The sequence below is a fragment of the Myiozetetes cayanensis genome, unplaced genomic scaffold, assembly GCF_022539395.1.
Source record: "Myiozetetes cayanensis isolate MyiCay16 unplaced genomic scaffold, myiCay2020 scf7, whole genome shotgun sequence".
NCBI lineage: Eukaryota > Metazoa > Chordata > Aves > Passeriformes > Tyrannidae > Myiozetetes > Myiozetetes cayanensis.
In genome coordinates, this window is record NW_026087964.1 from 8,829,271 (window position 1) to 8,855,109 (window position 25,839).

At 37.4% G+C, this 25,839-nt stretch overlaps 1 protein-coding gene across 7 annotated transcripts in view; it reads left to right on the forward strand.

The window, feature by feature from the left end:
- The window catches only part of PPP2R2C (protein phosphatase 2 regulatory subunit Bgamma), a 190,088-nt gene that overhangs the window by 129,716 nt on the left and 34,533 nt on the right, over positions 1 to 25,839 (forward strand). For all 7 annotated transcript variants that reach the window (XM_050337793.1, XM_050337795.1, XM_050337796.1 and 4 more), the window contains 4 exons: positions 3,407 to 3,504; positions 4,130 to 4,295; positions 8,490 to 8,602; positions 9,873 to 10,050. In XM_050337793.1, the coding sequence (XP_050193750.1) occupies positions 3,407 to 3,504; positions 4,130 to 4,295; positions 8,490 to 8,602; positions 9,873 to 10,050 (555 nt within the window). The remainder of the gene's footprint in view (positions 1 to 3,406; positions 3,505 to 4,129; positions 4,296 to 8,489; positions 8,603 to 9,872; positions 10,051 to 25,839) is intronic.

A 25,839-nucleotide genomic window follows, 5' to 3' on the forward strand; every position in this document is an offset into this window, starting at 1 on the left:
GTCAGCATCTGTGTTTTTTAAGTGAAAATATTGAGCATCATGACTTTCTAATCCAAGTTTATATATAATTCTGCATAGACAAAATGGAGTAGGAAGATTATTGTTGGATAAAAGTTGGGATTTACGATTAGATTGGAAATGCTTGGCTGATGGCATTGAGGTTACCCGTAATTATTCTTAATAGGTAAATTATCTCTGTCTCTGATAATCCTAATTGTTAGTGCAAAGCTTGGCACTGCCAGCAGAGATAGGGAAGGTGTAGCGCAGGAGAAGGCTGGAAGGAGTCTTTCATCTCTGGCATCCCTTGCCAAGGGCTTACTGTACATGCAAATTCATCAGCTTCTCCATTGTGGTGCATTTATATATCCTGGAGAGGGTGAAATCTAGTAGTTAATTGCTCTGTGTGCTCAGGGGGCCATTCTGCAATGGAAGAATCTGTAGGATTGGGACTACAGCGGGTGATCTTGGTACAGCATTAATAAATACGTTGGGGAGTGTTCTGCAGAAGGGTATGAAGAGCTTTGTTGATTGATTCTGTTCCTACCTCCTCTGTCTTAGGAAGAGCCAGCCTGGTTAATCTTTTGTATGAAAACAGCATGACTAATGTTCACCTGCTGAACAGATATGCTGGATAATTTTATTTTGGGGGGGGGAGGGGAAGAAGGTGGGGGCACAGACAGCTGTTGTTTTCAGCTGTTATTTACGGGATCAATACAAGTGATTTTCCAATTCAAGGATAATTTTTTACCAACAAGCCACATAGCCTGTAAGGTCATAATATTGGATCTGCTCTTTTTCACAACAAGTTAATTTAAAAGTGATAGGTAGTTTCCACTTTGGAATTATTTTTTCTAATAGAAAGGAGAGATATATCTGGAAGAAACACCTTGGAGGGGGGGATGAGAATTTTGCCTCAGAACAACATCACTGCACACTGCCCACAGATGCTTACTGTATTGGCTCCTTAAATAATAATCACTTAATTGTGTACAATATTTTAATGACAAATGCAATATAATAAAATGCAGAGCTGCCTCATTACAATCCTGGTTCAGTTAATATTGAAATCTGTTCAAATACTCCTGTGAACTTTAGTGGGCATTGACTGACACCCTCTGTAGAGTGTGATGTAATATTTTATGACCATCGTGACTATAGAGAAGAATATTTCATGATGTTGCAGGTGTATTTCAGGCCGATAGCAAATGTATTCACACATATATGTTCAAATACCATTCATTCCTTTTGCACAGTTATTTTATCTGGTTCTTCTGCGACCTGTTGAGAACATCTCATTTGCATGACTCATGCACACACACACACACACACACACACACACACATATTTTAATAGATACTACATTCTTCCCTCTGCATTTGCCCCTCTTCCCCACTATACACTAAAGATAAGAGTCTCTGTTTAAAAGGACTGTTTAAAAGTATATGAGACTTTTGCAGTTCTGCCTTTATGATGGGGGTAGGAAACATCTTTAAATTAGTAAAATCATGCAGGTATCATTTTATAAGCAGGAGACCACACCTATTATCGGTGTGAATTCTGCAGGATAAGAATGAAGCAGCCAGGAAGTGTTCTTCCATTGGAAGCAGTATGAATGAACTTTACACACCTGAAAAGTTGATTAGATTTGTAGATTAAAAAAAAGGGGGGCATTTTTTTCAAACTCAACCCATCCCAAGCCCCAGAGCATCACCAGCCATAATCAGAGTCTCTCTACTCTTCTGTACTCTAGTAAGTTTAGAGCTATTGTGGTTATTACCTATGAATTATGCAGTCTGTAGAAGTGCACATTAAAATCAAATACCATTACCTTTGAGAAGCTTTGGGTTCAGACCCAAAATATCGTAAGTCTTCATGTTCCATTTTTGTCAAAGTCTGCACATCCATAGATTTTATTCGACACACGAGAAAATGACATGCTTTAGGATTCCCCTTTCCTTCTTCATATGTATAGTAGGGGAGGAAGAAGGGAGGAAGGTTGGTTTGGTTTGGAAGAACTTGATGGTGAAGTTTTCTTAAAAAAAAGATAAGATATTTTTCTTTACTGCGATTGGAGTAAAGTTTTCCTTTTTTAGATGATAAATTGTTTATAATATTTGAGTAAGAATCTGGCTGTTGGATGACTGTGTTGCTGATGAGAGCTACTGGCAATAGAAGCTTTCTAACACTGAACTGCTAGTTTATTAAAAGAATAATAGGAACAGATGTTTTCAATTCATAAAATGTATCAAGTAAATGGTACATCCACTTGTTATTTCAATTCCTTTGAATTTTTGTGAACTCATTTGGGGCTAGGTTTTCAGAAGAGCTTAGCCCACTGTCACTTCATTGTTCTCAGTATAAACTGATGGATGATGAACGTGTTTGGAAACCGTAGCATTTTATGCCTAAAGGGGAGTTCCTAACTACTGACGCTTCTACAATCTGGCCCATGTTTCTGATGAGTGAATACTGATCATTATAGAGGATTCAGACATGCAATCTCTGAGTAATACCCTGCATTTGCCTATGATTGTATATATGATGGTTTCTTAATTTACTATTGCACTAGGCATTTTAATTTAAATTATGCTAATAGTGTAGGATTAACTGTGGATTATGATTCCAGCATGTACTGTCATTCAAACACAAGAACCAGTTCTTTTGCTCCTACAGTCTCCCTCTCTCTCATCCTCACGTGTAGTAATTTGTGCTCAAGACTGGCATCCAGTTTTGAAGAGTTTTCTTGTTCGAGCTGATACCACTGCTTAAGGAAAGGCAGTTGTTGAGAATTAGAAAGACTGTGAGCTTTCTTGTCTTTTGATGACACATTTTTATGGTGCTGAAATGATTTTCTGAAAGCAGTGATTTGAATGGGCCCTTGCACAGTGAACAGCTCTGGGTTTGCCTTCATTTCTCAGTGGTAGGACAGTCTACATGTACTTTGCTTTTGCATTCTTGACTTGAACACATATTTGAGAAAACTAGTGCTAGGGGCTTATGTTAAAACCCTCATAAAGGTTGCAGAATAAATAATACATGCAACAGGACTGAGATGTTATAGTGTCCTTGCTAGAGGAAATAGCAGGAGGCCACTTTTGTTGCTCTTGCCAGTACCGAGATGGCTCTTCTTGAAGCACAGCCTCTCCAGAGAGCTGCTCCAGTCCCAAACTGCAGATGTGCTGGAAACACAAATTTGCCTCTTTAATGTTTGCACTTGTTTCATTGTGTAGCACCCTCATATGGTAATGGCATGCAGCCTGTTTGCATCAGTGACTTGCTGTTGAATTCATCTGTATCCCTTCAAATCCCTCATTTGTTGCATTTTTTGTGAAGTGCTTCATATTTTTAGTGACTTTGTCTTGTAGTAGCAGTCTAAAGTTTGCCTTTTTTCTCTTCCTTCCTCCAGCTGATATTATTTCTACAGTTGAGTTCAACCACACTGGAGAACTGCTGGCTACTGGTGACAAGGGGGGTCGAGTTGTTATATTCCAAAGGGAACCTGAGGTATGTGAGTTACCAGTGTAGTCCTTAATAGTTTGATAAAACCTGGATTAAATTTTAATACTTTAATTGAATTAAATTAACAAACTTGTTTATAGTCTCAAGATTCAGTAAAACAGAATATTTATTCAGTAAAACAGAATATTTCCCTTTAGAAAGGAAGTGAAAGAGGGATCTTTTCCTTGCAAATTTGCTGTCCCAAATAAAAATGTTTCAGAGCTTCGAAATTCCAAAATAAGAAAAAAGAAAGTTATTTTTGTTTTACCTCTGCATTGTTTTAGCAGCTTTTGCCTGATGCTGGAACCATTCCATTTAAAACAATACCTTCTCTGTGGTACCTTTATGTTTTGCTTGTAAATTCCATCCATCTGCAATGTCTTTTTTAGAAATCTTTCCTGAATAATTGACATTACTTCAAAAATTTCTATTATTAAGTGCTGTTTCAATACTTACAGGAAATGTCATTCCTGTTAAAACAAGTTTGTCAATACCATGTTTTAAATGAGAAATTAAATTAACTTCCAATATGTTTTTATATATTTATAAGACTGCCCATACACCTTTACTAAGAGATGAAGAAATATTGCTTTCATAAACCACATATTTTTGTTGTTCTTATTTTCCACAGAGTAAAAATGAGCCTTACAATCAGGGGGAGTACAATGTTTACAGCACTTTCCAGAGCCATGAACCTGAATTTGATTATTTGAAGAGCTTGGAGATAGAAGAAAAAATAAACAAGATCAAGTGGTTACCACAGCAAAATGCAGCTCACTCGCTTCTATCAACAAATGGTAAGATAGATGAGAGTGTGCAGGACGTATCAGTATTTGCTGTAGTATGTTTTAATGCTGATGGTATATGTTTGTTCATGTTAATCTACAGTTTTAGAAATTTCCTCTTTGGGAGTTTACAAAGACTACCATACTGACTCTGATATCTGTTATTTATGTATTTTACTCACGGAATCATAACGATTTTCCTATTGATTATCCATTGACATTTAGAGAGCTATCCATTTTTCTATTAACATAAAGTGCTGTGCTGAAATAGGTCTTGTGACAAAGGCATCGCCACACTCAGCAGCTTGTGTTTCACTGGGAATTCAGAATGTTGTGTGCTGTATTTGTCATAACCTTTATTATTTATAGCTGTGTAAATGAATGTAGGTGAGAGAGATGAATTTCTTTGTCTTTTCATTCATTATCATCAGAATGGTTTATTTAAGTTTTAAAGAGTTACACAAATCTTTGGAAGACAGGAGGAATAATAATAGGATATTGATACTGACTTATATTTCTAAAATATTTGACTATTGATTTAGAAAGGCAGTATTATTCCTGAAAGGGGATATGAGGATGTGAAATAGGGAGAAGAAACTGAATGTTACTTAACATATACAGGTGTCATTTAGGAAGCATTTGGACACCCTCAAACTTTATTACTGCAGATGATGCATGAGACAAAATACCCAGTTTTAAATCTTAGATCTCATTGAAATAAGAAAATAATTCTTCTTGTAGAAGTTTAAGCGTAATTAGGAATTGCTGATAAAAATATAGCGTAAACTCACCTCTGGGAATTGACACTTTAGGGCAAAGTGATTACTTCTAGCTAAAGTTTATAGCATTGAATAATATTTACATTAATTCACAGTAGATAGCAATTTTTTTATGTTTTGTAGTTTGTTTTCCTTGAGGTTGTCTTTGAATTTCTGGTTGCACTGTTACGTTTCATTTGGAATGAAAAGTATCTGTTACAGATAGGTGATTTGTGCTAATTTAGTGATTAGTCAGCTTATTGTGAAGTTTGAGATTTTACTTCTGCTCTTCTCCCATCGTCAAAATATCCCTTCTTTCTTTAGATAACTATGAACGGCTTCTTCCAAGTCCATGATACAAAACCGGATTATTAAAAGTAAATCTCTCCCTTTCCATTTTAAAGCTTGTTTTTAGAAACACAGAGGAATACAACCAAGTCCTCAGATATGCTGCTTTTACACTTGGCCTAGTAGACCTTTATATGAGTCTTCTGGTTCCTACCATGATGGGAGGGGAGAAAGGAAGAAATAATCAGTGCTGCTGTGGGCGAATCCAGTTTCAACCAACATTGAGCAAGCCTAGGACCCGGGAAAATACTTTGGCCTCTGTTTTTCCCCCTTCTTAATTCTGGAGCATACCAGCAGACCTCTTTATTTTGAGGAGAACAGAAATGGTTCCACTGGCATAGGCTTTGGATTTTGGCTTTGAATTGCAAAACATTTGTGTGTGCCAAGGAGGATTCCTAGCTTCCTGGCACAGCAGGGTTGAAGGCTGAAGATTCACCTCTTGGCATATTCTTAAAGATGGTTTTAACTTTAGGATACAGATGGCGCGTGCTGAATTACTCACTGTCTCACAGATCGCTTGTGAGAAGTCTTTGACAATGTATACCAATTCCCTGCCTTTTAAAAGGGGTAATAGTACGTTTCCTAACTTGTAGAGAGTAAAGTTGTTATCTGTTACACATGCTCATATTGGACAGGCTGTAGAAATACCTTCAGTACTGGTTTTTGTGTACTAAGTTCTGAGCCTGCTATTTGAATGCAAGTTTTGATATCTTGCTCTCTTGTAGTTTAGGATCTAAAGCACGGTTTGGGTCAGACAAATGAGAACTGTGAGGCAACATCCTTGCTTTCCGTGGGCACAGATGGACAGTGCCCATGGAATTTGCTGGAAGGAGCATCCTGCTGTTTGGGAACATGAGGGGAGAGTTGGTCTAAACCTAAGCCTCAATATATGAGACTTGGCAGGACTGCACCTGCTCAGATCTGTTTGTGTCATTCTAAGGAGGACTTCTGTCTGAAGCTGTTCCTGCCACAGGTCAGCTCTCTCAGAGGGGATCTTGGTTCCTTTCCAGTTCACTGTGTTATCAACAGGTTATCAGCTTAGCTTTGATTGCAGCATCTTAATTGATGGAGGCAGAAGGAAACCACCAAGGCTTTCAAATCCCTCTGTGAATTTGCAGTGCTCGCAGTTAACAATTTTGTAGTTTGCGCTGTAAACTGAAGTGATTTTGTACTATAATAATAAATTATTATGATTCATTGGTATCTTATGTACCAGAATGAATTGGGGCCATTTTCGATGTGGACTACGTAGGGTAGATCAGAATTTAGCCCATATAGGTCCTTTCATCTGAGGATTTCAGACTGCTTACCAGACATTAATTAATTTTAACTTCACAACACCCTTGAGACTGAATGCTTAACCTCACAGAGATGTTTCTGCTTTCTCTATATTTTGCAAAATATAAGCATACTTAAAATTTCTAAGGAGTATTTAAAGTCCAGAGGTGGATGAAGAAGAAGATAACCAACATGTGATAACCTTAACTGCTAGTAAAATAGTTTTCACTTGGAAAGGGATAGATTAATAGCAGCCTAATCCAACAATGGAAAATCGTTTGTGGGGTTTTTTTGTAATTCATTTTACAATTGCTGTCTTTATAAATTTTTTGTCTAGATAAGCAGAAATGCACTGTTTATATGTAATAAAAATCCAAGTGCATGACATGGCCTATATGTATTTTTAGTAATTAATTAAGGTGATATACAATACAAATGAAATTTATTGAATATTTAAATGAACCTTTTTGGTTGCAGATTGAAGTAACTTCTTGTTCTTTGATTGTTCAGTTGTAATTTCTTTTTTGCTTGGAAATTAGCACATCAATATCATTAGGAGATGCATAATAGTAAAAAAAAATGAGTAATGGAGGAATTGATTTTGGAAAGAAAAAAGTTCAAAGTTATAGTTGCTATAGAAATGCAAATCAATTCATGTATTCCTGTATCCTACCTTTAAAATGATTTGTATTAGCCTTTTAAAGAATGTTTGGATCAGCCACACTGGGGAAATAGTTGTGCTCTGCTATGTACTTGGGGACAGAGGGGTAAAGGAAGAAAGTGGGCTGACATCAGAAATGGTGGCAGGAACTGAGGTTAATGAAAGCTGTGGTGGCAGCTGAAGGGCAGAAACTTTGGAAGGATTTTGGCTGCTCCAGAAGCAGATGAGTGAAACAACTGTTAGAATCTCAAGGGCAGATATTTTGTGCAGGAGAAGAACTGGCACTGATTTTTCAGTCTTTCCTAGACTAGGTTAGGGTTGGCAGGTTGGGAGCACAGCCACAGTGGGAGTGGACAGTGTTAGGGAGATCTTCAGCTTCAACTACTATGTGGTGTGAAATGTTTAAAACATGTTTTTTGACTCCAGAGCCTCTTTGAGAGGCATCATTATCATCATGTGCTTCTCCCATCATGAAAAAAGAAGAGTCTAGATTTTATTCCATTCAATGCAAGATTAATATATTTTTCTCCCCACTTCTCTCTCTTACCATTACAACACAGTTCTCTTGTGGTTTTTTTCCCTCAGTTCTTCCTCAGTTGCTTTCCCTTAGGAGGAAGAAATGTCTCATTTTTCACACAGCCTTTCATTTCTGGAGCTCCTGATGTTACACCAGTACCCCACTGCCTGTTCCCACAATGGGAATCCCAGGCAGGGATCATTGACCTGTCTCTACTCCATGCTCTTCTTGTGCTGTTTATAAGTATTCTATCGAACTGGCTTTAATATCAAACTGGTTTTAGCATCAAGATTATTTCCTTGCAGAGTCAAGTTGTCAAACTGAGCTTTGGCAGTGAGCATTGAGTGGTGTGGCTTTGTGCCACCTGCAAACTGCCAGGTTGGACACATGAGCAGCATGTGCTCTACATGGTCTGTCAGCTGCCAGGAGCCTCTGACTAGGTTTGAAGGTATGGGATGTGCTTCAAGAGTATTTTTTCTGTTGGCATCATTTTCTAGATGTGCAGAATGAAGTGACCCAGACTGTTTCAGCACAGGACTTGTCTAAACCAAGGTGTAAAAATTTCTTTAAGGAATGTATTGTGAAAGGTGAGTTACCACGTTCAGAATTTCTATACTGATAGTTGTTAATCTTTTCTTTTAAAGATAAAACAATCAAGTTATGGAAAATTACTGAAAGAGATAAGAGACCAGAGGGGTACAACTTAAAAGATGAAGAAGGAAAACTTAAAGATCTTTCTACAGTAACATCACTGCAGGTAAGCTGTTGTCCATGTCCAAAATCCAATTGTTTCTGTAAGAAGAAGGTAGTTCTAACTCAGTAAAAAATGTAATTATCCAATCTAAACCTCCCCAGTGCAACTGGAGCCCATTTCCTTTTGTCCTGTCACTTCTTTCTTGGGAGAGGAGACCAGTATCCACACGTTAACATACTAGATTTTTGCTTTCAGATTTTATTGGCTGAATTCACTTCAGGGGCTTTGGCAAAGGAAGTGACTAAAGGTTAGAACTGGAAGGTTATGTTGTATGAACACTACTATTTCTTTATTATTGAAATGAAACAATCAATCTCCATCTCCAAAACAAGACAATATTATCTATTGTGAAAAAAACCTCCAAAGTATAAAGATGACTACAGTAATGGAATATTTATCTATTCAGTGTGATTAGGCAAACAAAACCATTCCAGATTGCTTATAGTCTGAGAATTCAAAGTTTGAGTGAACCATTGTTTTGTTCCTTTAGTAGAAAGCTAAACTCAAATATTTAACTGCTCCATATTCCTCTTTAAACTACTTTGTGGATTGATGTAGGATAGATTGCTTCTGATGCACGTTCAACACCATTGAATAGTCCCAATCATGGGCCACAGCCTTACATTGTTTAATGCTTTATTGATAGGGAATAAATTGAGTGTCTACTTACTGAAGCATGACATTGAAGTGACACAGGGAAATACAGAGGGCACATTGATGTGTGATAATCTGTGCTATTGGCTTTTCAGGGGTAGGTCTGTATGTACTATAATGTCAATACATGTTGACTTTGTTTTCCAAGACTCTGTTTATTATGTTTTGCTGAGATTATAACCTTCTCACCACTTGACTGTTTTGAGAGAGAGACATCAAGTAACAAAGCAAATACTGTTAAGTGATTTACAGCTAATGGCAAACTCTTTAGCAAAAGCAAAATACTAGTACTTCACTGCTTGCCAGACCTTCCTGCATATGTGACAGTAGCTCCTGTTGTGGGACTGGCCTGTTGTGTGGCAGCTGCCAGTCCTTCCCTTCCCACAGTCCAGGCTACCTGGCTCTCCATGGCTCTCCTGTCTCTCCCTTCCTCCTTGGCAAGGAAGGCCTTGCCCAGCAATTCATCCTTGGGGAAATTCAGCTTGTGCACGCTGTCAAGAAGTTTTATAATATCGTAGTCTTTGAATGCTTTCTCTCCACTGAAATTCTCATCATCTTAGCAAAAGAATATTTGAAATCTTACTCCCTTTCTGGTCTGTGTTTTGTTTTTTTTTGGCAGGTGCCTGTATTGAAACCTATGGATTTGATGGTAGAAGTCACTCCCCGGAGAATCTTTGCTAATGGTCACACCTATCATGTCAACTCAATATCCGTCAACAGTGACTGTGAGACATACATGTCAGCGGATGATCTCAGGATTAACCTCTGGCATTTAGCTATCACAGATAGGAGCTTCAGTATCCTTTATTGTGATTCCTTGTTCAGTGTTGATGTTATTAGTAGGGCTTAAGAGAGCTGTTTTAAAATATTTTTTCTGCTGTTTTTAAAATACACCTTTACTTACCAGAATCCCTGCAGTATTTGTAACAGAAAATGCTCAGGTATCATAAGAGACAGTTCAGAGATTACAAAAGTCGGGGAATTTTATATGAAAAATAACAGTCTTGGAGTTGGTTAATGACAAGTAAATAGGAAACTAATGCCAGCTGAATGGTAACTATCCACCTGACTAGACCTGACATTTCCCACTGAGCTACGCCACCTTGTTTTGCTGCAAGGTCAGTGTTTAGCCTGCCCCTGCCCCCAGTTCTCCATCATCCTGCTTCCCTGAAGCCTAATGCCCTAGATGTGCTCAGTTTGGAGGTAAGGCTCAGCTGCTTTATGTGAGTTGTGTCTGTGATTAATGCAGTCATTGCTGTATCAAATGCTGGTGTTATCCTGACAACCGTGTTGTGGAATCATTCCAGCTGTCTGTGAGGCTGCCCCTTGCACTGCAACAGGGTGGCTTGGAGGGGGAGCAAAAGGAAATGTAGCCAAGAAAAGTGATTTTCTTCTGATTCATGTTTTGCAGAACATAAATACACTGGTAAGAAGAGAAATAGGTTATGGGGCCAGCTCAGAATGTTGTATTCTTTGATGGTTTCTTTTTGAGTGGATCAAAAGGAGTTAGAGGAATATTTCTCTGTGGATTTATCTGAGGGACTATTGGATGTCAAAGTGAAGTTTTCCTGCTAGCAGAGATTTCCTAAAAGAGAGCACCAACATGATGGGGTGTTCTCCTTGTCTCTGGTGATTGATTGTATTTCTTCCTTTGTGGGCCAGGTCATCTGTGAAACTTAACCCATGCTTTGTGAATGTCACAGGAAACATGTTCTTTAAATCAAACAACTCTTAATGTCCTTAAAAAATGACCTTTGCAGGATCAAGTGACAGGTGTCTTTACCCTGTGAATACCTCCTCAATTTGTTTCCGAACTCTTATTGTTTTTCTGTCTTTCACCGGTCTAGATAAAGCAAGCTAAATGGTGCCCTCTTTAATATGACTGTTCATAAAGGGAAAATTTATGTGTGGTTCTTCAAAGTCCACCTGTGTCTGCCTCAATATCCAGGCAACTCTGCTTCCATTCTTTAGTAAGAACGGAGTAGGTAAATTATCTGTCAGCATGCCTGTATGGAATAGCAGTGTGGCTCCTGACTGTCCTCACAGTAGCTTCACCCTCCAGTCTCTGGCCTGGATACTTTTACTGTGTGTTCTCCTCTACTGTGTATCCTTCTCTTTCTGCTAAGGCAGAGCAGTGGGTCAGACCAAGCACAGCAATCTCTCTGTCATTTCCCACAGTAAGAGCTTACTGACAGAATTATCAACCCCAAATGAATTTTTAAGTGCCAAATGTGATTAAAACCTTGAAAATCAGAGAGTTGCTATGGGGTATTGAAACAGTCAGAAAAAAAAGTCTTGAGAATATGCTAGTGTAAAATAATTCTTAGCATTTCTGCAAAGCTTCATGGCCTTTATATACATTAATCAGTTTATGCTTACAAAAGGTTAAGAAACTAGTAGATACATAAATTTGTCTAGTGTTTTGTAGGTGAGGAAACTGAGGCAGAAAAATAAAAGAAATTGTTTATGAGAATTTCATTTCATAGCCCTGATTAACAACGTTTCATTTGCCCTTTGTGTGAAAACCCTTTGTATGCAGGCTTCAGAAGCGCTTGGCCTCCCAATATGTTTCAAATTCTAGCAATATCCTAAGAAAGACCTGGAAAACAGTCTAAGTCTGGAACAGCATGGATAGCAAAATTACTTGAGATTAAATAACTTCAGGATCTTACGGCTTCTACTCCTGTGTGTTCAACTACCACATTTGGTGACAGCTGCATGGACTCTGTTTCAAGCATTATCACACTCCTGTTGATGAATATTGACTGATAAAATGTGTTTTAAGTTTTCTGATTGATTCATTGATTTAACTCTTAAAACGTGATACAGTTTATAGTGACAGACTCAATTTCTGAGTATGATCTTAAGAGTGATGATGAGAGGGAAATTAAGAATATATTCCTGAACTGTAGGATAGGAAACTTTTGCTGTATCTGAGACAGTGGCTTTGGGATACTTATATGGATGACTCTGGGATAACTGGATTTTTGTCTTGGATTTGGATGCAGATATTGCTGCTCCTTCTGGATACGCTTGAATGAACATGCATTCATGAGGATTGTGATGGGAGACTTCAGGCAGTGATAGGAGAGAACATTAGGTAGCACTTTGCTAGAGGCAAAATGTTCTTGCTAAGCTGGCCATGGTGGTAGCAGATTGGCTTTTGTGGTTGGATACCAATATGTATCCAAGAGAGCAGACTGAGTTAAATAGGCTCTGTCCAGTTCTGTTTCTGTGCTCAGTTGTCAAAACAAGATCATCAGGCAGATTACTTTTTTACTGAATTCCTTGATAAACAGAAAATTGACATAAATGTTCCAAGAGAAGGTGAGATAATTACAGAATATTACTCATATTGTAAATTAACTCGGAGACCATGATAACTGGAAGAAGGGGTTGAGTAAGTTAAACTTACATCAGTCTTTTCACAGGTATCTTTCTGTCCAGATAGAGCCCTGTAAGTGCTTGTAAAATTGCAGACATGTTTTCCCCTGAATAAGAACATCTGTCCCTGAAACTGCATTTGTGTCCTATAGAAAACCAAGTTACATATAAATCTCCTGGAAGTCAATGAGTTTCTGGTAAAAACATTGGCTGTGCCAGTTGCAATTAGGGCTAGACATATTAAGGTGAAAAAATTCTGCCAAGCAAACAGTTTAAATTATAAATGAATGTTGCTGGGCTTGATGCCGTCTGTTACACATTTAGGCAGGAGGAGGCTGCAGTAGTTTTAGAAATGCTTGCTTCACATCTTTTTACTAGATGCAAAAGGGAAATGAAGCATCTTGCTGTTTTGCATTCAAAGCTTGATTCCTTGAAATACATGTTTAAAACAATAAATATAAAACATTTTGGTTTGAAGTGGCATTTGTTAATAAGGGATCTGGTAGGGATGTTTATTTTTCTTTCTACTTTCCCTCAGAGGCAGCACTGCTACATATAATGACCTACAGTCTGTTTACCCAAGAGGCTGTTTGTGACAATGACAGAAACAACAAATACAGTGGTAGAGTTTCTGGACATTCAGCTTGTGTCTGAACATCTTTACAAACTGTATGGGAAACACTGGAGAAAGTAAAATACTTTGTCTTGTAGAATTCTCTTTGAGAACAGTTGGTTTCTAACCGTTATTTCAGCAGTTTTACAAATCTCTGAGAATTGTTCGTTCTTTGAAAAGAGAGAGATCAAGGGAGATCTTAAATGAATTCTCTTTCTGTCGTCTTTGGAAAATATTTTAAATCAGCTTTGCAGAATTTGACCAGAATGTTTGCCTTAGGCAAATAAAATACAATTAGTGCTTTTCTGGTTTGCTTTTGTATTAGCATAAACACTAAGTGGGTTAAAAAGCAGACAACTGAGTCTATGCTATGCCTGTGTAAATTTTAATGAGGAATATGCAAGACTTCTCTACATTGCTTCCCACTTGCAAACAGATTTACTCAGTATCATTTGGGCAGGAGGAGGCAGGGGAGAGGAGGAGGTGAGAGAGAAGGAAGGGGCAAGATCAACTGGTAAATAATTGAACATATTGGGATTTTCTTCAGCAAAAGGTTTAATGTGTTTGGCTGTGTTTTGGAGAGTGAGAGTCAGTGTCCTTAATTATGGGTGATATTCTGCACTGGAAAAGAATTAAGGTTCAGGTTGCTATATTTGTTAATGTTTGGTCTGAAATGGCTTAGCAGTGTTGCCCATAGCTTAAGCCGTTAGATAAGTCATCTTGGGTGTAGTGAATGAGAAAAAAGGACTGCTGGGAGCATACTGATAAGGCTTTCTTGCCATCAGCAGCAATCTTTGGACTATCTAGCTGCACTAAATATTCTTTATGAGAATGTATTTGGATTGCTCACAGAACTATGTAGCTCATAGCACTTGAGCTCCCTTCATTTCCTGGTAGCACACTATTTCACTCTAGAGGCTGTCATGGCATTGCTATGGAAACAGCATCGCTGTTTCCAGCATGTGCTCATCTTGAGACTCATCTTGACTAAAATACTCATTTCTCAGTCAGATCAATATAGTCCAGGGTTATCCCGTTTTAATAAAAAATTCCTTCTTCTGTGTCCCAAAAGGGTTAAGCTAATTAGCAAATCACCATAGGGCCTTCTTACAGTCTAATGTATTCTGGTATTGAAGCATATCATGGATAGTCAGATTGTTAGGCACCACATCTTGGGAAAATGAATTTACTTAAGAAGTAAACAACAACAGGAAAAGAATTAGAAAAAAACCACAAAATAACATGGTACTGATGGAGACCAAGTCTGTGGCAGGCACTGTGCACCTGAATGTAGTGGGGGCATATATGGCATATATGAGATCTGGGAGCAGCCCGTAGGCTGGGGAAGATAATCAGCCTTACAAAATCCCTGTTACCTGCCTCAGTGCTGAGTATTTGAATGCTAAACTGAAAGCAGATCCACAGTATTCTCTTGGCATTTCTGGAGCAAGTTTATACCCTTGAGTGAGATAAGGCTGTTTCTATAAAAATGCCTCAGCCAGGATGACTGTGCACAAGCTGTGTGCACAAGGATGCTTTTTCTGTGCTCTCAAAAAAATGTCTGTACTGTGTGAGAACCTGCTGCCACCCCCACCCACAGCACTGTTTTCCTGCAGAATAGACTTTCTGTTTGGGAGATGGCAGACATAATTTCTCTTTGGAGAGCTCTGCGTAATACATGTTAGCACTTGCTATTCTATCAAGAAAAGTCTGTCAATCTGTATCGTATTTAAAAGGTGTGTGTTATACCATGGAGTCATATTCCAACTGAGTTTCTACTAGCAATATTTGAGTAGCTTTTCCTTTGTGTGTTTCTTTTATTCTTTACTTTCCAGAGTCTCTCCTTCTCCCACATGCATTGTCTGTCTCTCTCTCCTTTAAGGGAGAATGAAGATGTCTGCAAAGCTAAAATTAGGTCTATAAGTTAGAAGTAAGGGACTGCAGAGGTACCAGGTATGCTGATCTATCTCGTGGTTTGGTGAGCTCTCAACTGAGTGGAGAAAGCCATTTCAATAAGCTGATTGGACTTAGGGTTGATGTGATGCACTCTTTAGACTCTACTTTTTTTCAGCAGGAGAATACTGGCCTAGTAAAAATCAGAATTGACAGTAACAAAGATTTTGACATGTAGCCCACACCTGATTGCTTTCAACTGAAGGTTTTATGTGATAAACATTTTGGTAAATTTTGAATTGTACTCTGAGGTGATGCTGTCTGAGGGCTTCAGTGCCCCATCTTGCAAAGCCATGGGGAAGAACTGTATGTAGAGGAAATAGGATAAAAAAATTAAAAAGATGAAATTCTGCTGCATGAAACTTGTGAATACATGAAGTCCACACCAAATATCAATACTTAACTGTTAGATTCTTTGCTACATTGCCATTTCTCATCTGCTTGTCATTACACTGTAAACTGGTCATGATCGAGATCCTCTGTATTACTGAAGTGCTTGACATACTTTACACAATTGAATACTTTGCAATAAAAGTATTTTAAAATAACTGTCATAAAATTTTGAGGTTAGTCTTAGCACCCCTTTATACACAGGTAAACAAGGACTGTGATAGCCAAATAGGCTTGCTGGAATTTTAACTCAGAACCTGATTGTTGCCCAGTGAGATCCCACTTTCTATTACTTCCATCCGTCCTCTAATTCTGCATTAGGTGAGGTAACAGACTTTTCAGGAGACAGAAATCCTTGAAAAATGGTAACAGAGTGGAAGAAATGCTAGGAAAATGGTTTTCTTTTGGAGAAATACAAATCAATGTGTCTTTGCTTTATAGAGATTTCTTAACTGCCAGAATGTAATGAGATGGAATTTCACTCAGTACCAACAGAAGTTTTCTGCTAAGGGGTCACTTGCTTTAATGAACAGAGAAAAATAATTTACTGTTTTTAAAAAAATACATGGCAATTCTAAGCCTGCAGAAGGTAGTAAGAAGCAAAAACTTGGTTATCTACAGAGATGAATCTTTACCTTGCAGTGCTTAGCATTTAGCCGTTTGATGATGAATTTAGGAAAAGAGTTGTAGTCCATAAGACTCCCAAGAGTTTTCAGTTCGTTACTTTTATCTGAAGCAAAAAAGAAAAGGAAAACTTTTTAATTTGAAAAATTACTATAGTAGATGGAAATTTATTGTTACCTATTTAGCAACAATTCGTGATTTATTTCTGGTTGTTTAAAAGTGATCTGATTCTCAAAGCTCTTCAAAATGGCAGTTTTCATTGACTTTGTCTTTTAACTTTTGATTTTGAGATCTTTCAGCTTACAGTAGTTGTATAATAAAGATAAATTATTTAGGAATCGCCTATGCAACTACCAAATCACCTGGTAACTTGAGGATCATTTACACTGGTGCAGTTCACTAATTAGTTTTGCTGAGATATAATTAATTGATTGGCAGCAGGTACTGTATTGTTATATAGTTTTTATTCCTAATGCTTATCATTTCTATGTCAGCAAAGATAAGTATGAGTGGCAGCAGATCACAGGTCATATACTGAGGCTCAGGAGGGGAACAAACTCCAGCATAAAACTCATAAAGTGCTGCTGATGGGATCAAACCAAAGTGCTGTCCTGTATAGTTATGATGGTGCTTCTGGGTACTGAAGAGAATTCTTGAAATCATAAAAAATAGCCCTTCATTTGTGGAAAGAGTCTTTGCATGAAGTAAGCAGAAAGTATAAGCAATTCATATAGTCTTCTTCTGGGGTCTTATTCAGATGTCCCAGAAAACTAGAGAATGAAGTTCTAGTTTGTAGGGAGGCCTGAGATGTCTTTCATATCTGTCTAAAGTTTTCATGTGTTATCCACACTGACTTAACGTTTAATAAATACATCAAATTTACAAATGGTTGCCTAATTTGGGCTCTTCCATACAGTGTTTTGGGCATTTTCAGTTAGTATTGTGGACCTAGGAAAGCAAGTATGACTATATTGTTTGATCTGACTAGCGTAGTTATTGAAGAGAGACGAAAGATGTTCTGCTATTGTCAAGGTGAAGTACATATACATTATTTCTTGTCTAAAGCACTGTCCTGCAAAAATTCTGATAGTCTTCTTCTATTTTCCTCTTGGTAGGCTTATTCAGTCATTGATTGAATGAAAGTAAAAAACATTTTGTGTTTTCTTAGGTTGTTGGGAGGACTTCCTGATTGTGCTGAGAAGTCCACAAATAGTGGTACCCAAATTAAACCCAACTGGAAATCAAGACACAGATTTGAAGTCAGGTATAGCTTGAATTTCCAAATATCACATTTACACATCATCCTAGGATGAGATCCAAGAACTCAGGAGGGTACTGAATCTTTGATAGCGAATATTAAAGTAAATTTGATCAATATTTTTGGGGAGAAAAATATAGTGAAATGTATTTTGACCTTTTTATATTTTTTTCATGCATCAATTTGCATTTACTTTATATGATGTTTGTAACATTAAGCCTCAAACTCTGATGGCTTAAACAAAACACAGTAACCACTTATTTAAGTTAAAATACTAACTTCATACTCAACCTTGCCCATGTGTACAAGCAAAGCTAAACAGACTTCCAGCGTTTAAATTGCATATGCACAGGAAAAGGATATTTTAATATACATTAAATTGAAGAAAGACAGCTCTTAACAGAATAAAGCCCAATCATCATTTTAATGGAGCTGATAAGCAGGATTCCTGTATATCAATGATCACATAAAGCCTGATTTTTCTTTAAACTGTTGGAGATGCTGTACTGGTCCATCCTAATTGGATACATAGTACTTGATAAATAATGATTAAGAAGAGAATAAAAGGAGGAAAGAATTCTCTGAGTGCTAGACTGGGGACCACAGTGGGTCTGTGAGTAATTAAACACCACATCAGGCAATTGCTCTTTTTAACCCCTGTAGTCAAATGTGGCCTTAAGTAAAGAATTTTCAGTTTTAAACAAAATAACTCTTGTGACCCTTCTGACCAAAACCATCCTATGACTCTACGACCATCAGAATAAGGATTTTAGAAATGTGGTAGCTGGGAAACTCGTAGAATCACAGAATGGCCTGGGTTGGAAGGGACCTTAAAGGTCATGCAGTTCCAATTCCCCTGCCATGGGCAGGGACACCTGCCACTAGACCAGATTGCTCAGAGCTCCTTCCAGCCTGGCCTTTAACACTTCCAGGGATGGAGCATCAAACTTCTCTGGGCATCTTGTTCCAGTGCCTCACCACACTCATAGCAAAGATTTTTTCCCAAATATCTATTCTAAGCTTCTCTCTTTTAACCTAAATTGTCATCTTCTCTGAACTGCATAGAATCCTGCAGTAAATGGAGCCTTGCATGAACTCTCAACAGACTCATTTGTAAGAAAAATTCTGTGTGTCCCAAGTGTAAAATGCCAAGAGAGAACTGCATTTCTGGCATCACTTAAATGACTTCGTCTTGTAGACACTAACATAGATGCTTGTTACCTTCTACAACAGGCACTGAATTGGTTCTTTGGCTTCTGTTAAGGTAGAAATACGTCCAGTTCAGTTACAATATTTTTTGTGATCTGGTCATCATCTTTTGTAGAATATCTTAATATCTTAATTGAGAATATCTTAATTGAGTATGATTTTAAACTCTTCAGAGTAGGAACAGTTGTATATTTGTATATTAACTTGTGCAGATGGCAGTCTTTATAACTAGCTGTGTAATTAAAATGTTAGATAATAATTACAGCAGTTAGGCTGTGTGAGTAGGGGCTGTAAGGACGTTACAGATTATTTGTTTTCAAGAAATACAGAGAAGTCACAACATCTGTTAGGAAGACCTCTAAGCATCTCTAAGTCCAGATTTAGGGGGCTCTGAAAACAGTGAATAAGTTTGCAAAAGTGGTCTTTAAATACCTTCAATACTTTTGTTTGGTTTTGCCCTCGGACCCTCTTTTCTTCTTGTCAGAAACAATTGCTTTTAACTATTCTTATCACTTAAACTGATTTCTATTTCAGGAATTTGACTGTCAACCAGTCTGAGAGAACTGGATGACAGAGCATGACTCACAGCCAAAGGAGCAGTATCAGAGCTAGTTAAGCAGTATTTTAGCATTGAATCCCTGTCTGAGACCCTCCTGCCACACAGCTGAAATGTGCATTGCAACAAAAGCAAACAGTGCGTGGCTGGAGTGTATGGTATCAGTGTTGTCAGGACATAGTGCTGTGGAAATATTCCCTACTTAGCCATCCTCCAGAATAAATAAATTGGAGGATTTGAGTCTGGCTGTGAAAAAACAATTACAGCTGAGGCCTTTGCATTCTTGACAACAACCAGTCTCTTCCTTTTTCTGGAGTTGCTTTTAAGGAAGTTAATTTAAGGTGATTTGAGCATAGCTATAGCCTTGGGATAGATAATTAGTGCACTGCAAATTTATTGTTTAATAAAAAAATTAATTTATGAATCAGAATACATAATTTTCTTACTTATCACTCCTGTCCATACACAACTTGAATGAATACATATGTGATTACGTTATTCTTTTAATGGATTTCTTTATCTGGCCCTCTGTCTCCTCTAATGCAGTTGTGCCCAAATAGAGACCCACACCTGTTATTTCATTTCTGCAGAGGTAAGGAGAAACATAGCCAGAGGCATTAGAATACCCTTGCTTTTTAAAAATGTATAGTGAATTGCAAAAAGGAAAAACAAAATAGACTGGAGTTACTGCAAATGATAAAGAACAGTGTGAAATCATGAGCCTGTAAAAACTATTTCAGCATTCTTTAGTAGAACGTTAAAGAGCACAGCTGGGATTTCACTGAATTCATGTGTCTGTAGAGTGATCCAGGCAGTGCAACTATTGGAGATACTTAGAAATTTTACAATAGATGCAAAGATGTCTTTTCACAGATTTCCACAGAGCCAATTGCTTTCCAATTTAATTGGGACTGTAGCAAACAAGTTACTATTTTGTAGCAGGAATGCCTTTTAAAATACCATTATCTCAAGCTTTTTCAAGTTCATTGCTATGAAAGAGAGAAAGAGAACAGTAGAGCTGAAATGAATGTTAGCATCAAATAGAATTTTCAGGTTTTGTCCAGAATTTTCAGTCCTTAGCAGAGAGGGAACTATAGCAAGGAATATTAGATTACAGATAAAGGGTCATGTCATGGAACTGATACTCATCTTAATAGCATTCATATTTTAATGTAATGTGACTGCAGTCAATGAAGTTATTCCTGTGGAAATGGGTAACAGGATTCAGTCCAAGATTTATTGTCTTACTAATTTTATTTCTTCAGTTGATGAGTTTTAATCAGTATGGTGTCATTGTGGAAGCTTTTAAATTGCCTGCGTCTGTTTCCCTCCGGATTAATTTCTCACTGAAGCATTTTGAGAATGAGCCATTCTGTGCTGTCACAGGTGCAGGCGGTGTATCCAACTTGAAAAACATGTATTATGAATTCATTGAAAGTTAGACAAAAAAACCATTTACACAGTTCTAGGTACAATTATACGAAAAGATAATGTATAAATAATTTAATCAGGTCTGCCACAGGGAAGAATTGTCCTAAATGAGTCTAATTATTCTTGTTCCCATGTGAGTTTGGACTTGAAATTAACCTTGCAAAGCACAATCTTTTGCAGAGTATATACGTAAAGAAGAAGAAAATATAACTTGCTTTGCTCATTAGCTAAAAAATCTTTAGCTTGAAGAGTGTTCCATATAAGAACAGAGATGTCATAAAAACACTCACATGGTCATCTTAGGTATTACAGAGCTTGAAGTCTGTACCTCTGTGTTCTGTATGAATTGTCAAAACCTGAGATCTTGGAATCTTTTCTCCCTGTTGAAGTAATCAGGGCACTTCTCATTAATGCAAATTGCTTTCTTTTCTGTTGTCATAATAAACATGGGTAAGAATTGCACTTTAGTAGTTGCTTTAGTTTCACTGCATGTGAAATTGTAGTAGTTTAAGGTAGGTCACTTTTTGGGCCTATGGAATAGAAATGCTCTTTAAATAAAGGCCATATTAACTTTCACAAAGTTACACCACCAGAGTTAAGAAAAGTCTAAAATGACTGTTTTGCTACTGAACTGGTAGTTACCTGACTTGTTTGGAATCAGTGTTCTGAAAGCTGTGCTTTGGAGAATAACCGTGGTGTTTCAAACTCCCAGAATCGAATTTCTCTGCAGTGCCTAGAGACCAAGCTGATGGGTGTTTTGGTAAATCCTTTCAAGTAAATTAAGCAACTAGGTAGTAAGTCCTGCCCCAAGGTTTCAGTCAGTTCTCTTATGTAATGTAATATAAATGGTTTGAATGTAAGCTTTTATTTTTAAAGTAGCTATTTTTTATAAGTATCTGCCTATTTTTGAAGATAGTTTTATTTCACTACTCCTATAACAAGCATGCAGGGAAGGGAAAAGCTTTATGTTCTGAAAAGCACTTCTGGCTAGCTAAATTTTCCAAAAAATGCATCCTTTATGACTGTAATTGTAACTTCAGTTAAAATATAGAATTATTCTGCTCTGTTGGGGTGCAAATATTGCTGTATTGGGGTTTTCTGGAAGGTATATGAAAGTATGAAAGAATAAATTGCCCACTGGGAAAGAAAAATCCCCACCAAAATGCTCTGAGGAGTCTGTACCCTCCAGTTGGAAGTTCTGTGTCTGCTTTTTAAGAGACAGATCTTCCTCAGCTGCATGGTATTTTAATAATTATCAATGAGAAATTTCTTGATGGTAATACCTGTTAGTGCATGAGTTATTCATTTAAAAAAAAAAAATAAAGAAAGAGAGAGACATTTTATCTCTTCTTTCCTAGTTATGTGGGAAACAATGCCTGGCTATTTTATTTTTAAGATGGGGTTTGGGAAGTTTAATATATATCGTATTTCTCTGTAGTACCAGGAACTGTATTCAGCAAACTAAGTAGATCCCTCTAAATTTTCTGTTAAACGTCTAGTGGAGTTCAGAAAAGCAGGTTTGTGAATGATGAGAGTATATTGCTGTTGTTTATAACTTGTCCTTGCCTTATTAATGTTGAAAATTGCAGTGTTCTTGGAACCCTTGCTAATATGTAGTACGTGTTGCCACTTTCCTGTGTAGAACAGTACTGCCTGAGAGAAGTTAAGCTGGGAGACTTAGTAGGGCTCTTCTATTAATAATTTATATGTACCCGGAGTTCTTCTGGTATTTATGTTCCAAATGTAACATTTAACGTCCCACAACCGCTTCAGACAAATCATAATCAATTCATATGCAAATATATTAACTAAATTTGACTTTGCAACCTTTCAGTGATTGAGTACCTTACACAGAGGAATGCAGATGTGCATTTGTGAAGGCAGGTCTTCGTCTGTTAATTCATCCACTTAATTTTCCTTTCAGCTGTGTGTATGCAGATAATGATTTCTTTGCTCTTGAAAATTTGAATCTGCATATGGATGTCACTGAAGCAGGCACATGATTGTGCCTAAGGATGAAAATGCGGGTGTTCTTTTAAAAAGAAAAAAAAGAAACCGAAAATTCCATTTCTAAATAAATAAAAAATTTTCAGTATCAAATTCTAAATTCATTGTTCTCTAAGTAAGTCATTGGTTGCAATGTGTATGAACAGGCCTACCTGTGACAAAATTTGGATGTGACTTGCACCATTTTGCACCATTTTAAATGCTCTTTTTCCTAGCAGTTGCTAGCAATTGCTACTCTACAATTCTTACTTCTAAAACTTATTCAAATGTTGCACCTAGTTCATAGACAGTTTCTCCTTGTATCTTAGATTTGGTTTTCTTCAACTTGCATACAGCAAGGTCTGTGATGTTTACTGCATGTATGGCAGTAAAGGCAATTTCCTGAAATTTGACTAAGTACATTTAAAATGTATTGATTCTTTTTTTAAGTAATAATTATGTAATCGAGATTTGGGGTTTTCTTGCTGCTATCTCTTTTTATTCTGCTAAGATGATAGGAATGTAAAGTAATTCTGATATTGCAAAGATCAGAATGAGATCTCTCAAATTCAGGATGAGTCTTTAGAATATTCTGCATTCTGGGGGGAAGTTCCAAAGGACAAATGTAATAGTGAGAATAATAACCTCTCAAAACCAACTAACCAAGAGGAGAACTGAGCAAATACTCACATAGCTGGACTACTGCGGGTAGGGAGGAGAGAGAGCAATAGATCAGAATCCATAGCTATTGCTCTTGCTGGCCCTTAAACTGACCTGTGCCAAGCCTTTGCCACTTCATGCCTCAGTGTCATTCTCTGTAAAACATTAACACTAACGCTAACTCTCCTTTGCTTTAAACTTAATGGAAAATGTTTCTAATACTACTTCTAATTTCTTGTCAAGTATCTCCAATTCCAAATGAAACTTCAGATGCGAAGTCCAGGAGTTGCAGTTTTGGTTCAGAAGTTTGATATTTAGATTCTGTCTCTGGCTTCTTGTTCAGCCCTGAACGACTCTCATCCCTTGGTCTTGAGGGACTGTGGTTTCTTTCAGCTGACAGTTAAACATGTGGGTTCCTACCTGAATAGCTGGAAAGTTTATTGCTACTGCAGCCTCTTAACTGTGACCATGTCTTTTCTTCTTCCACTAACAGGTCTTTTTCATCCAACTTAGGCTGTAGTCCTTGACTTAAGAAACCTCAGAAGTCCACAGAACTGTGTTAACATTACTTAATCTCTTCTTTGTATGCACTCCATATGTGTAATTCTATCATGAGCAATCCCTTTACTTTCTGTTTGCACAGCACCTCTCATAATTGTCTATGGTTTGGCCTTCCACATAGAGCTAACAGGCCCCATAATGGGGTTTACTTTTTCAGTGTCTTATAATCCTGATATGAGGAAAAATACGGAAGCATTTGTACTGTCGTAATGGCACTGTCTAAATGCCTTTGATGAAGACATTTTATTGCCAATCAAAATCAAACCATTTAAATTGGTGTGTTCAGCAGATCACCCCCAGCATGAGACTGTTGCCAGCTCCCAACTCAGTATGATGTCTGCAGAATCAAAATTCTTCCAGTGCTCAGTAGAATCATTGCTATAATGACCACAGAATTAAAAATGGAATTGGGCTGATGTTGTCCTGCTAAGTAATTTTCAGGTATGGATCAATACTTTGTATTAACAGTTATTAGGTTCAGCCTTGACAAGAATCAAGTGGTACAGAAAATGTAATTGCAACTCTCTGGGCTTATAATAAAACCCATGAAGTGCATGCTTTTAGTGGAGCAGTGGGCAAATGCTGTGCAATGGAAGGCATTGACACTGTGGTTACTAGGAGTACTTAGAATACAAATACTGAGTCATCTCTTTGCCTGAGGTGAAACAGTGGAATTTGAAGGCCAAATCCATTAACCTATTGACAGTTCATTCCAGAAACCCTCGACTCTTGGACAACAGGTTTGAAATAGAGATTCAGAAGCTGTAGCCTATCCAATGCTTTCCTTACTGTCAAGATTGTAGAACTTACTTTTAGGCCTTACTACCTATTGTAGAAATGTCGTTCAACAGTGAAAATATACAGTGTATCTGTAAGAAATGAGAAGAAAGAAGAAAGTTGATGGTTATTTAAAGGTTAGGACTTGCTTCTTTCATTGATAAAAAGATTGATGTAATCACATTGTGATGTTGTCAGGCATACTGAGGCCTAATTCTCTCCCTGGTCCCCCCGATGTACACAACCTGGAAGAAAACTGGAGCCATTTGGAAGTAATTTTCTCAGCTAGCACATGGTATAGGAATGATATAACCATCATGTAGGAAGTGTAAAGCTGGTAGAGCTTGATTTGTAAGCATCACGGTTCCCTCCTTGTAATGAAAATAGTTTGCACTAAATGACTAACAGAGGAAACCACTCGGAGAAATGCTTATATTAAAGGTGTAGAGCCTCAGCAGGGCCTCAGTAATCAATTACTCTAAACTGAAGCCCTGGCAGCTTCTATGAATTGCTATTGATTTCAGCTACTAGTCAGTGAGTCTTTCTAGGACTAGGCTGAAATGTAGGTGTGAGATACAGACAAAAAAAGGAGCCTGAACAAACCTCAGTGGAAACCGCAGGGAACAGCCAGATTCAGTAAGATATGTTATGCTGAAGGTTATTTTTTGAAAATGCCTAAAAATTGCAAAATCTGAAGTCCCACGCAGGGATAAAAATGAAGTGTCAAATCAGCATATATTGAAAGAAGAAAGATGAGAGTTTTGGTTTTCTTGTGAAGTTACTATGGAAAATTTTGTCTGGCTTTCTAAAGAAAGCTTTTCTCCTCCTCCATTGCAGTTGAATAAAAGAGAGAGGGGACAAGTAATATTTTTTCTGTAGCCTTCTTTTGACCATAAAAATTACTTCCTTCTTGCAGTTAATCGACAAGTCATATAAAAATTATTCCAAAACAATGATAGAAGATTCAGTCCTTTATATGCCATAGCTTGTGAGTTGCAAATTTGTTCTCTACAAGATTCGGTTTCTTGTAGAATTCCTTGATGGTTTCAGGAAGACGAAGCAGCTATTTCTTTATGCATACTGTTCACTTCAAAGGGAATTTAATCTATTTTGAGGAGACTGCTATGTTTCCATTATCATACAAGGAAACTTATTCTGGGACCTTTTTCACTCAGCAGGAACCC